The 13,545-nt window shown below is 39.6% G+C and overlaps 1 protein-coding gene and 1 pseudogene across 20 annotated transcripts in view; both read right to left on the reverse strand.

The window, feature by feature from the left end:
* Positions 1-908: 908 nt before the first annotated feature.
* On the reverse strand, positions 909-3,113 carry LOC129008982 (uncharacterized; annotated as a pseudogene). Its single transcript, XR_008492601.1, has one exon. The product of XR_008492601.1 is annotated as an uncharacterized LOC129008982 (transcript).
* DLG2 (discs large MAGUK scaffold protein 2) overlaps positions 909-13,545 on the reverse strand; it is a 2,182,864-nt gene continuing 2,170,227 nt past the window's right edge. For 10 of the 19 annotated variants that reach the window (XM_054441573.1, XM_054441571.1, XM_054441577.2 and 7 more), the window contains 3 exons: positions 12,593-12,702; positions 7,900-7,991; positions 909-5,812 (listed from right to left, as the gene is read on the reverse strand). In XM_054441573.1, the coding sequence (XP_054297548.1) occupies positions 5,706-5,812; positions 7,900-7,991; positions 12,593-12,702 (309 nt within the window). In that variant the 3' untranslated portion in view covers positions 909-5,705. The remainder of the gene's footprint in view (positions 5,813-7,899; positions 7,992-12,592; positions 12,703-13,545) is intronic. The other 9 variants (XM_063671283.1, XM_054441572.2, XM_054441584.2 and 6 more) reach the window with 1 other exon arrangement.

Below are 13,545 nucleotides of genomic sequence, written 5' to 3' on the forward strand. Positions count from 1 at the left end.
ATTATTGAAGTGAATCTGGCTTTGTGTACAGTGTCACCATTAATATTAAACCAGGTGTGACTGTGCAAATGTTGAAAACTGCATAATTGTCAAAATTTGAGGTCCACACTAGTCTTGCAGCCTCAGTCAATGTCTTCTTATACCATGTCTGAGAGTCTTTGTTCACTACCCAGCACCAAGGACAGCTTTAGGACACCTGGCAGATTCCTGATGGCCAGGATGGTATGAACAACTAGTCTGGCTTCCTGAATGGCTGATTCAATTATATGATAGTTTATCATGAAACAAAGCATAATCCAAAGCAATTGCTTTGATGCAAAATTTCACCTCTTTCATGAGTAGAATTTGTTTTGGTTCTCTAGCTGTCAAACCTGGCTAAATGTCAATAGGACAAGGCATGTATTTAACCTGAAGTGAAAAATTTAGAACATTATCTGGCAGATCCAGATTCCCAAACCTGACATTTTTGATATAGTCAAATCTTTGGAGCTCCAAGGTGTATAAGACAATGATACCTCCTTCCCAGTTTATGCCTTTCTTTGCATAATGTTTCAGATAAGAAAAAAATTATTTTTCTGTATACTTAATATCTTCTGGAATCCCACAGTTTGACACTGGGAAATTGATTTTTCCCCTCACATAGCTGTGAGCATCTTTAAAAATCTATCTTTTAATACATTGTTCACTTTTGGAAAAATCCCGATTAAAAGCAGGCAAGATGGTGACCAAATATCTAAGAATATGCAAAAACAGCACTTTCACTTCCTCTCAGCAGTGCCAATACTTCTCAGGGCATACCCACCCTAATTGCATTTTAGTTCTGGAATCAGAGACAAAATTGATAAAAATAGACATGAGTGATTCTTTTCCTTATGAAATAAGACAAATTATGCTTTGGGAGAAAATCATTTGCTATAAAGTATAAAACGTTTTAATATTTATAGCTTATAATAAAACCATGACATGTTTATAAACACTCTATCAGGCATTTTTACAATGGGGCCACCCATCGCTGACAACTAGAAACGCAATAAATATGCACAGACACACTGAGTATGAAATATACATCTTGATTTTATAATCTTGTGTGCTTTATTTTTTACACAAGTGGAATGGAAGTGTTGAATATTTACACTTAACAGGAGTGTAAGCTGTGCAGTGTCTCTGTAAACTCCAGCCCAGGCAAGGAGTATTCCCACCTCCCTCCCATCCTGCACTACAGCTCGATGGAGAAACATCCTGTCAGAGAGAAGCACAAAACTGTCATATTGAAAGGATCTAACGGGTACAGCCTGGTGCACTCAGAAGTTAAGAAACACTTAGGAAACACAAACTCAAAAAGGAGAGAAGAAAAGTCTGCCATCCCATTGGGAGTCAACCTTGCCACTTGGTTGTCTGTCCTCATGAGTTGCTAGGGAGATACTGTACTCTTTAGATGATCTTTGTCTAAATTGTCCGCCTGTCTTAGCTTTGTCCTCAGCTGTTACAAGAAACTGCACAGCTGTACAAGAAATGATTTCCAAAGCACAGTTTTCAGTGAGGAAGGATATTTACAGAGTTGAGTGTGTGTGTGGGTTTCCAACCACAGTCATTCATACTCAATGTAACATGTGTGTACATGGTATATGTACCATATATACCATACATACACAGAAGTAAAATGTATATCACAGAATTCTGTAGGGAGTCCCCTGGCAAGTCAGCTGTCACAGGAGGTACTCCACATGCTTCAAGGGAATTGATCTTTTTCCCTCTAGGAGTGACAAATTAATGTGATCAACTTAGGAATTAGCCTGAGTCCTTGGCTTAAATATATTTGTAGGAATTTAGGCAGGACCAAGACAGGAAAGAAGAGATTTCATTTCACCAGCAAGTCCATTCAGTCTCACCAGAGCAATCACCAGCTGAAAAGCAGAGGGGGCTTCACATAAAAATGGCAAAAAGAAAGCTTATGAATGGGAAAAAAAATGTCTCTCTCCAAACCAAGGTGATGGCATGGCTTCAATGAGGAGGAAGAGGTTTGCTATCAGAATAATTGGGGCCAGAGTCTGCCTTTATTGAAAGGAAATGTCCTCAGAGCCATGCGGTAGTGCTGGGAGTGGGCTCGCTTAGGAGCAGCGTTCAGGCAGAGGCATTCAGGCGCCGGCAGGGCCCACAGCACATGCATCATCGCTGCCAGGGCAACGGTGCAGGCTGGCTCTGGGAGGCGGGCTGGAGCAGGCTCCAGGTCAGGGCCTCATGCTCAGCTTTACTTTCTGGGCTGAGTTGGTGAAGCGGCGACCTAAAGTATTTGTGTCATTAGTCCAGTGCATGGACTTGCTGTCTGAATCAGCCATGAGCCCTTTAGAGGACAGAAAAATCAATACAGGGATGTGCAGGAGAAGATGATCAGAGATGTGAGGGGAGGAGAAAGGACAGAAGAGGAATAAGAAGGGCAGAGAAACAGAGACTAAAGGAGAGGTGGACAAAAAGAAAGGGAACAGAGAAGGATTATAGGAGAAAGTCAACAACTCAGAGATGGTGGGAAGGAGGAATAGAAAAAGGAGAGGAACAAAAAAAAAAGGAGAGATGGAATTAGTCGGAAATAGAAGGAGGAGGAGAGTATGGAAAAGAATGAGAAAAAAGGTAGAGTCTCGAGCCAGAGGTTGGAGAGTTCTTTCCTGGCTCGGAGTCCTGAAGGGCCGGCAGTAGGATCTAAGACAGCGCACAGAGGCACCGGAGTGCAGCTTTGTGAAGACAGGCTCTTTAAGCAGACAGAGCCAACCCAAGAATTTGGGGCTGGGAAAAAAGGCCTGCAAATAAATGGCCAAGAAATCCCGCAAAAGGCCTGCAAATAAATGGCCGACAATTCTGTGGGAGGAGAGCAAAAAACAAATGCCTCTGCACTTAGCTGACAAATGGAATTTTGATTTTGGTAAAGCTGAGACCCCCGTGGTGCTACACATTGTACCAGAGCATGAAAAATAGCACCAGTTACACGATCTGGCACTTTTCTGAAAGGGCCCAGCATGTGTGAAGGTGACATTGCACCCCCAGCAAGCCTTCAGGTTGGAGAGAGCTCTGGACAAAGTTTGCATTGTTAGCACCAGTCTGGCCCCAGGCTCCGAGTGCATTTGCACCAGATGTAATCTGGGTAACTTTCATGCCATTTCCGTACAAGTCATCAGATTTGCTGCAAAGTACACCAGTTCATTGGAGCCATAGAGACATCAACATTGGGAAGTGCAAGACAACACAACAAATGGAGGTGTAAATTCTATTGGAAAAGACCCTCTCACCAATTTGTTTGGTGATTCTTCAAGCAAATATATATATATCTATATATTTATATAAATCTACATAAAAAAATCAGTGCAAATGCCAATTCTAATCTGAAAGCATCTACACTAGGAAAATAAATAGTTATATTACTACAAAACCAAGGGTTGGTGGTTCAATTTGATTGTACTTAGCCACAGCAATACTAGTAAATGGAAAGCACATCACACGACCCGCGAAAACATCTACTCATTAATGACAGTCTTTTAAATAAATGGTTGCATGCTCAGTTGAGAAACCAAAGAAGTTATCATGGTGGCCTAAAAATAGAGCTGGGATCAGGAATGGCATTCTGGTGTCAGAAAACTTCTGGGAGCAATATTGATGAAAGTAGGCCTTGACCTGAAACTGGCGAATTGCAGACATGGACGTATCTTTAACATTTTGAGCAATCTAAGGAAGTCTCTGGAAATTTAACTTTCATGAGAGGGAAAATGCATTGCTAGCCCTTCCATTGGCAAAGGAAGCCTCAGGATTATGGGAAGATGCATAATTTTGCATTTCTGTTTTGTTTTGGTGACTGCAGCCAGGCAGACAATGATGTTTAGTGTAAGATGAACAATGCCTGTTTTTGGAAAGAGACTCTCATTCTAAGCTCTGATGTTCTTACTGTGAAGAAGCCCCATCACTCTGATGGCTCTATCTCTTACTCTCCTACCCAGCCTACATGCTGGTTTGCTGCACAGTGTGGCAGAATCCCTGCCAGGTCTGGATGTACCCCAGAAATAAGGCGATGGGGCTTAGTCTGGGCATGCACAGAACCCAGAGTAGAGTGGTTATTATCACTGAAAAGTCTCTCTCTAAACACCATGGGCAAAAGCAATGCTGATGTCGCCATCCACTGTAAAGTGGGAAACTAACTCTTCTAGTTCAGTTTATAGGCTTTGGGAGGTTTCTTTTTTTAAATCATCGTTATTATAATTGTTAAAAAATAAACTTGGTCCAGGTGCAGCTCCAAGAAAGGCAGTTCAATTGGTTGAGCTCAAAGTCATTGTCTTTCCGTGTGATTCTATGTCTTTGCTCCGTACATAGAAACAAAAAAGTCTGCACCCCTCACCCCCAACCAGACACTTCTCTTCTCTCTCTTCCTCAAAGAAATAGTGCATCTAGGAACAGATCTCTCATTGGCTGTAATACCGTCTCCGGATGTTACAAAACTCTCAGTTACTCTGTAAAACAAAAAGGTACTAATCCTAATTACTCATTGTTGGCCAAAATGCTAAATGGTCCTTTAAGAATTGTATGTCAGTAACTAGGAACAAAGTTATTCAACTATTTGCATGGCAGGCTCAGGTTATTTAACTAGAGAAAAGCAAAAACTTCCCTTTAGATCATTTGCATAAGTTTGTCTCTGAAAAGCCATCAGCATAAAAAAATGCATTAACCAAATGTCTTCCAAAAATATCCATGAGGGCAACTCATTAAGGGATGTGCTGCATGAGAGTGTATCACTAATGTGGAAGGGAGGTAAGTGAGGAAGAAGTCTTTGTCAGACTTAAAAGGAACTCAGATGCTCTTAACGGATCATTGGCAACAAAAGGGAGAGTGCAACTTTCAGTTCTTGAATTTGATCATCTGCTGATGTTGCATACATTTAGTCTTTCAATATTAGTCTTTACAAAATATTTCACAAAACTTTTTTGACCTATAGAAATTTGTTTCTATACATTTAATATATTTTTATTGTATAAATTATTCTCATCTTTAGTGCCTTCTTTCAGTTTATAAATGGCAAAATAGGCAATCAACAATCATAAAGCTAATCCCAGGTGGAATCCCCTCCTGTCAGTGAGGTTAGTCCTCCATACACTTGCAAATTTTATGAAATTCTTGTCTTTGCAGATGCCAGTCAAAAAACTACACACTTATCCTTCCCTGATAGTATGTGGTCTCCAAAGGGACTCCTTTCTTTTTTCCTTCTCTTTCATTTGCTTGTTAAGAAATCAAGAGATGTGCATAGTTATAAAATTCAAAGTGTACCAATTACAGATGTGGGTCATGGGAAGGTTGATGAGGTTCGAGTGCTGGCAATTTTTCTTTAAAGCAAAAGACACAGAGAGCTCTGCAGCTAAATCAGCTCTGGACATCTGCTGGGGTGAGGAGGCTCTCATCTCTTGGGCAGAAAGCCCGTCAGAGGTTCATCCCTACACCTGGCACTATGAGCAAACCAAAGCCTTCCTTCATACTGCAATGTCTTTTCTGTCCCACCCTTTGGCCCCTCTGTTTCCTTCATGGCTTCATACAGTTTGTGTTGTACATTCATGAGAATTCACATTGAGCGCAAAAACATAAATGCAACAAAAACATAAACGCCTCCAAGTAGTATGTTATATATATTTTGTTCTTCTAAATGCTCTTCTGTCGTTGTCAGAGGCGCAGTAGCTAATTTATAACTTTTCCTTTGAGGGAATCCAGATGAAAGGCCCAGATTGCTCTTCAATAACAAGCTTACATTGGTTATATATATCTTCTAAAGTATCTCCTTGGACAATAGCTGTAACAAAAGCAAACACACCCAGAATTAGAAATAATTTCCTGGATGGTGAAGAACAATCATCACTTACACACTGGAGGCTCAAATCAGTAGCAGACGACTCATCAGGAAGCTTCATATCATTTTTCATTAGTAAGAAGAAGCAGAAAATTCATATAAGCAAAGTTACATTCATGATTTTAAAAAATGCTTTCAATGGATATCCTGGATCAGTAACAAATGCATCACAGTCTTTGCACTTTCTACATGTCTGTCTGTAGTACTGGACAATTTATCACTCATCTATTTAACCAATATTTTATGGGTGCCTACTCTGAGCCAGGCACTGAGCTGGGCAATGATCAATTTTCAGACTGAGAGCTCCCTATTTAGAAAAGAAAACTGGCCTTACAGTCTCTATATTTACTTACTTTGGCAGCAGCAGAAATTCAGATATTGTAGACACCGAGGAAATAATGAAGATTTTAGAGGGAAGTTTAGTTAACCTCTTAACCCTCAAAGCCCTTAATAGGAAAACCCATTAATTCCCCAAATCTCTGGTAAATTGAGATTTTACCATACAGGGCTATTCATATTGAGAATACTATAAGTCTACTATTTGTAAGAAACATAAACAGGAAGAAATATAAACAAACTGCTCAGTTGTGTATTTCCTAAAACACTAAGTCACTTGGAGTAGATTTAAGTACATTTTATTGTCTCATTTGAACAAAAGTTATCTTGTAGAAAGATTTCCAAAACACATCAGTATTATCCATATGACACTAGGTCTTAAAAATAAATTACTACTGAAAGATGATTTAGATATTTAAAAACAGTCCTCAGAATATATTATTGTATTGTATACAAAATATAAACCACTGTCAAAATGTACACTGTTTTGTTTTTCCTACCTGGATGTTCTTTTAGGATGAAACACAGCTCATATCTTGGTTATTGACAGAAAGATTACTTAATATTACCTGATTCAAGATATTTACAAACTGCTAAGACACTGACACTTTCTATATTCTGAATAAGGTAAAAAATAAAACATCTAATTTCACATATGGTAATCCAGGAAGAAAGTTCTTGGAATTTTTTTTTTTTTTTTTTCTTTTTTTGAGGCAGAATTTCACCCTTGTTGCCCAGGCTGGAGTGCAGTAGCACGATCTCGGCTCACTGCGACCTCCACCTCCTGGGTTCAAGTGATTCTCCTGCCTCAGCCTCCCTAGTAGCTGGGATTACAGGTGCCTGCCACCACACCCAGCTAATTATTTGTATTTTTAGTAGAGACGGGGTTTCACTATGTTGGCCAGGCTGGTCTCGAACTCCTGACCTCAGGTGATCCACCCGCCTCAGCCTCCCAAAGTGCTGGGATTAGAGGCATAAGCCCAGCTCGAAAGTTCTTGTTTTTAAACCTCTGGGAACTAGGTGTAAGGCAAATTTCACAAAGTCTGATTACTCAGTGTTCTATGAAAGCATATAGGAATAGAGAACTCAGAACTCAGGCTCTCCAGAAGAAGAAAACCTCTATTCCCCTTCATGTTTCCAAGGAAACATTTAAAAAGAAAAAAATAAAAAGCAGTTTTGGTTGAGACTTGACACAGTGAACTGAAACATGAGGAAGAGTTTCAAGCATCTTGTTCAAGTGCTGCTGATGGGGACACTGATGATAGCTCATGGAGCAGGGAACGGAGGCCTCCAGGCTTCTTCTCAAGAGTAGCTGCTTTGGACACTGACAATTTTTAGCCCTAAAATTTTGTTTTTCAAGTTTTCTGATGATATCAGGGAGATAGTTTAATGAGGTAGCAATGCCTAAAATCCTTTTCATGGTCGGAGATAGCTCAGGGGTATCTCCTGCCCATGGTTTTGGGTAGGGCTGATGGGAACCTGGGAGCTGGCTGCAGCTGAACTCTCAGGAGAACCCAGGGTTTTACATCAAAATGGGTGAAGCCGAGGGAGACTCCTTGTATATGAAACAGATATTAGGGATTCTCAACAGGAAGGTTTTAGGGCACAAGTACACCAGGCCCAGAGCCCTCTCTATGCCAAATGTCAGACAATTTATCCCCTTTCTCACACTACCAGGGTAGAAGTGAACTTACCTGTAAAATATTCTCCAAATTCTTGTTCTAGCTTAATTGCTCGATCATAGGTTTTCTTGGCTTGTTCCTCTGTTAGACGCTTATTCATCTCCCTGGGAAATGAGGGTTTGTATTAGAACATAAAGGGAATATTCCAAATCCTAAAAAATTAAAATGTATGGCAAAGATAAATCCTGCAGAAAACATAGTGTAATCTTAGCAACAGCTTTTTAGTCTTCATTCAGGACTCCTCTGTACTGGAATAATTTCAGCAACAAGGACTCCCGGCCAGAAAGCTCATTGTCTCAAAGGGCAGTCTCTTGGTCCCACATTGGATTGAAGCCAAATATGTCTCCTTATGATTTGTAGTCACTGGTCCCTGTTCTACAGGGACCTAATATCCTCCATGGTATGCCCTAGGATATTTAAGTAAAGTGCTTAAGTGTGTCTTGAGGCTTCTACCTCTTCAGAATAAACTGTCCTATTGCTTCATCTATCCCCTCATTGGATGTGATTTCTAAATCTGAACTTTCCTGGCCACCCTTTCTTGGAGTTTGTTCTAGTGTATCTCAGACTCTCTGAAATGTGAGAGTAGAATGGTAGTTATCAGAGACTGGGAAGGGAAGGCAGGAGGGGAGATGAAGAGAAGCTGGTTAAGGGGTATAAAATGCAGTTATAGGAATATTTCAAAATAGCTAGAAGAGAAGAACTGTAATGTTCCCAAAACATTTCCGGTGATGGATATTCCAGTTACCCTGATTAGATCATTACACATTGTACACAGGTATTAAAATATGATGTATACTCCAAAAATTTGTACAACTATTATATATAAATTTTTTAAAAAGGCTCAAGGATAAATCAAGGTGGGAGAGAAATGAAAAATTCCTGAATTCTCTCTAAAACCTAATCTATTGATTCTTAACTACTGAGCTATATCTTTCGGGGTCTTCCAGGTGTTAAAAAAAAAACATGTCCCGCCAAATGCAATCTGGTTGGCTGATCAGGATGCATAACAGGTGCATGCAGAATTTCTGAAATCATTAACGTCTTGCATGCTGCTTAGGAAGCCAGAGATCTGGGTCTGGAACATCTGGCCTTAGTCAGTTCCTTTCGAGAGCAAGTAACAGAGGCAAGAAGGGATGTGCTTAAGGCTGTGTATTTAACAAAGAGTAATCTGGTGTAAGAACTCAAGGTTTTGGTTTTTTAAACCAATTTTTAGTTAGACTTCCTATTATACCAAGACTTGCTATCTTTCAAAAGAGGCTTATTTGGAAAAAAACCCCCACAATATATTGACATTAGACATTAATGGTTGAAATATAAAGAAGTGAGAATTTCCTGAACTCTTGTTGCTAAACTCATCTTGTCCTGAGGGGTGGTATGTATAATTTTTCTTCCAAACAGTCTCAGCTCTACATGCTGTGAATGGATGTTACTCGTGGGTGGAGAAGATGCTGGGCTAAACCAAGGGACACTTTTCAGAGAAAGATGAATATTTGCTCCAGATGTCAAGAAATCATGTGGGCCAGGCACAGTGGTTCACGTCTGTAATTCCAACACCTTGGGAGGCTGAGGCAGGTGGATCACTTGAGCTCAGGAGTTCAAGACCAGCCTGGGCAACAGGGTGAAACCCTGTCTCCACCAAAAAATACACACATTAGCTGGGCATGGTGGCACATACCTTTAGTCCCAGCTACTTGGGAGGCTGAGGTGGGAACATGGCTTGAGCCCACAAGGTCATGACTCCAGTGAGCCATGATTGCACCACTACACTCCAGCCTGGGCTGGACAGAGCAAGACCCTGTCTCAAAGAAAGAAATCACATAGTTCTGGATCTTCTTCGACTTGCCTTCCAAGAATTCTGTCTTCTCTGAATTCCCTTTTTACTGATTACAGCAATGACTTAGTTTAGGTTTTTATCCTCTGACCTGTGAATTTATTTTATGTCCTTGACTGATCAGTAATTCTTTGAGGGCAAAGACCATGGCTTATTTGTCAGCATGTGGCATGGAGACTGATTCAACATTTATTTGTTGAATGAATAAATGAGTGAATGAATGAATGAACAAATGGGGAGCTACATAAATAAACATAATTATAAGATAGTCAAAGACAGAAGTAAACACAGAGCATCATGGGAGCGGGAAGGTAAAAGCAGACTGGAAGTGGCTGGTTGAAGGGACATTGCCATGTGGGAAGGGAAAGAAGTCAGATGGTGGCACAATATAAAAAGAACATCCCTTTCATACACATCCTTGATTTTATGCTCCTCTGAAGAGTCAGCTATGTATGTGCTAATAAGCTCTGTGATTTGATGTGGATGATGCACTTGAGAAATAATGTGTGTGATGATGTATCAATGTGTAAATGTGACAGCTGCCATGCTTTTGTTCCAGCTGACCTAGCATTCACTCCTCTCTGGGGAATGGGCAATTCATGGCAGCTTTGCTCCTGGAGTAAAAGCCTTGGAAAAGAGTGAACTGTAAAGTAAACATCCAGCCTTTAATAGGTAGATTGCATTGGTCTGAATGTCACCATCACTGCACTTGAGACCTATGAATATGGCTGCAGCAAATTATGTCAGATTCACTGTCCTTATTGTGAAATCCAGCCTTTAGTATGTTTATCTTTCCTTGGTGATAAGTGGCTGTGACAGTGCCCTAAGGCATAACTAAAATAAATCATCTCATAGTTGTGGAAGGCAGTAGACCTTCTCCTATGGAGTGCCAGATGGGACTGTCTCCCAATATCACACTGGACCAAATGTGCCACTGCTGTCATTCCCTCAGGCCTCATTCCCCTGGGAAGCCATTTATCCCACTGAGTGTTCACGATATGAAGATTTATTTTTCTATTTCTGAAAGAGGCCTTTAAGATGGCTGTTCCCAGGAAGTAAGGACTATTTTTCTTCTCATCAGTGTTAGCATTACTTATATTTATGAGGCTCTTGACAGATTATAAATCAATTTTACATCATGAAATTTGTACTTGCTTAATTCACTTTGTGCAATGCCCGACATAGTATCCTATACAAGGAGAAATTTAATACATGCTATTGGGGATGATAATATTAAGAATCATTATTTTATCATTAGTACATATTTTTCCATGTGCCAGCCATGGGAAAAACTCTTTATATTATAATTTAATACCTAAATTCATGGGGCTGAAGGTACTGTCACTGACCTCCCGATCTTATTTTTTTTATCCTGGTAAGAATCCTTGTCCATTTTTTATTTATGGGAGTATATTCTGCTTTCAAGATACATCTCTGGCTATTTCCCCAGAGCTCAACTATGTATTTAACTTAATTCTCTCAAGCTGCCATTCCAGCTGCTGCAGTTTGCTTTGCTTCTTCCTCTTCAGAGGAGACACAGAACAGTTAGTTAATATCCTCTGTAAGCAATTGCTTTCACTGCTGGGATTAAATAGTTTCTGTTTCTTCAGTCTTCCCATAAACATTGATTTCCAGTACTCTGTGGTTCACTCCTGAACCCTGTCAAACACTATGGTCTTGAGGTCCAGATGAAGGCAATATTTGATCAAGGCCCTCATGACAGACACATTGGCATTATCTCTTGCACTGTCATGGAACAGGTACTGTTTATGTGTTTTATAATGATAAAATAGTTTTATTCCTTTATAATGAAGTAATTTTATATCTTTTATAATAATAATAGGTATTATTTATTGAGTACTTACCGTATGCCAAAGAGTATATGAACAGCTTTACTAAATTCCTAATCTTGTTATTTAACCTTTATACTAGCTCTATGAGGTATTTATTAGTATGCCTCGTTTGGAGGTGAGGAGCTAAATCTTAGAAAGGTCAAGCAATTTGCCCAAGGTTACTTAACTGATCAGTGGCAAAGCAAAGAACCAAATCTTGCCTGATCAATTTTCAGGTCCCTGCTGGTAGCCCCTTTTCTGGTTACCTCTATCTACTGTAGCTTCACCTTTGTGAATGGGAGTTGCCTATACTGACTTTAAAGTCAGATTGTGAATGTCTGCCCACTTTGTTTAATGATTTTTGAAAGAAATTATTTCACAAGTCCTTTGGAGAGAAAAAAAAAAAAAAAGAAAAAAACCCTGAGTGCACAGGTATGAAGCTACTGGTTTAAGTTACAGATGTTTTACTGCCACGCTACTAAGAAAACTCTATTAAGAACAATGTTCTATGTATGTAAAGTTTTAATTAAGGAACATTAGAATTCTATTATAGAACCAAGGAAAATGCCAATGAAAAAAGTCTCAAACGTTGTCTGCTCTCTCTATAAAAAATTTACTTACAGACCTGCCTCAGAAGTATGAGACAATTAAAAAATGATTGCTTCCTATCATTTGGAAAACAAAAGCAAACCAAAAAATCAAACCAAGCCAAGCTATCCTCAAAACAACAACAAAATCTCAAAAACTAACAAAGAAAACAATCCGTGAAGTAAAACAATAAAAATCAGGAAACGTTATTGAAGATGTTTTAAGGAATTACTATTATTGTTAAAATGAGGGGTGTGAAAAAAAGAAATCACTGACATTATGTTTCTAGTTGTTTAAAAGAACATTGATATATCTTCAAAGACAGAGAATGCTGAAAAATCAACAATGGCATTTCCCATTTGTAAGCATTCCCAGCAAAATCCTGTTAGTAATTTGCAGTATAATACAGAACAGGGAGTCAGTTGGATGAAGGCCTCCAATGCCCTCTACTCACATAAGAGGTTCCAGAGACCTGGGTTTTATGAAGATGGCAATGGGATAGAGCTGGGCAACTTGTAACCGCTTGATAGCATTTCCTGATACATCAAGTATACAGTGTTTGCCCTGGTAGAAAGAGAAGAAAAATATGAAGTTAATATAGAAAACATAGCCATAATCCAACAAAAGGAAACTAATGTATATAGGTTTTAGAGGAAGGTAGGGGATGCTGGATTTCTAAAGTCAGAAAAAGATCACTGCAAAGAGTAAATAAAAATCGATATATAGGGTCATCATTGAGTGTTTACAATAACTAACACTAACTAGCCCCTTACAAAGTGTCTGCTACTGGACTAGACATTTTACATGTGTTCTCTCAGTTAAATACCTGATGAAACACACAAAGATGACATGCAGCCGTATGTTATGTGACTGAGTCTGTTCTCATGAAGTTTAAAAACCATCTCTGAACACAATTGTCAGAAGAAATTCCCAAATCTCTGAGGTAGGTATTATCAGCTGCGTTTTACAGAAGACTCACACTAACTAACTTGCCCAATAATTTAGTGCTAGGAGCATGCAAACCCAAGTCTGGAGCACTAACAGAATTGTTGGTTGGAAAAAATAGACACCTCATTGTCTCACCCTGCCCAACATTCAGTGTGGAAGATGGAGAATAATGTGAATTTTTCCAAGTACTTGTACACATCCTGTCTGCAATGTACTCAGTCTAGTGGAGGACAGACACAAAAATGGTTAATTTAAATATATGGTTGGCTGGGTGCAGTGGCTCATGCCTGTAATCCTAGCACTCTGGGAGGCCGAGGCGGGTGGATCACCTGAGATCAGGAGTTCGAGATCAGCCTGACCAAAATGGTCTCCGCTAAAAATACAAAAAATTCACCAGGCATGGTGGTGGGCACCTGTAATCCCAGCTACTTGAGAGACTGAGGCAGGAGAATCACTTGA

This window comes from Pongo pygmaeus, chromosome 9 (genome assembly GCF_028885625.2).
Source record: "Pongo pygmaeus isolate AG05252 chromosome 9, NHGRI_mPonPyg2-v2.0_pri, whole genome shotgun sequence".
Classification (NCBI taxonomy): Eukaryota; Metazoa; Chordata; class Mammalia; order Primates; family Hominidae; genus Pongo; species Pongo pygmaeus.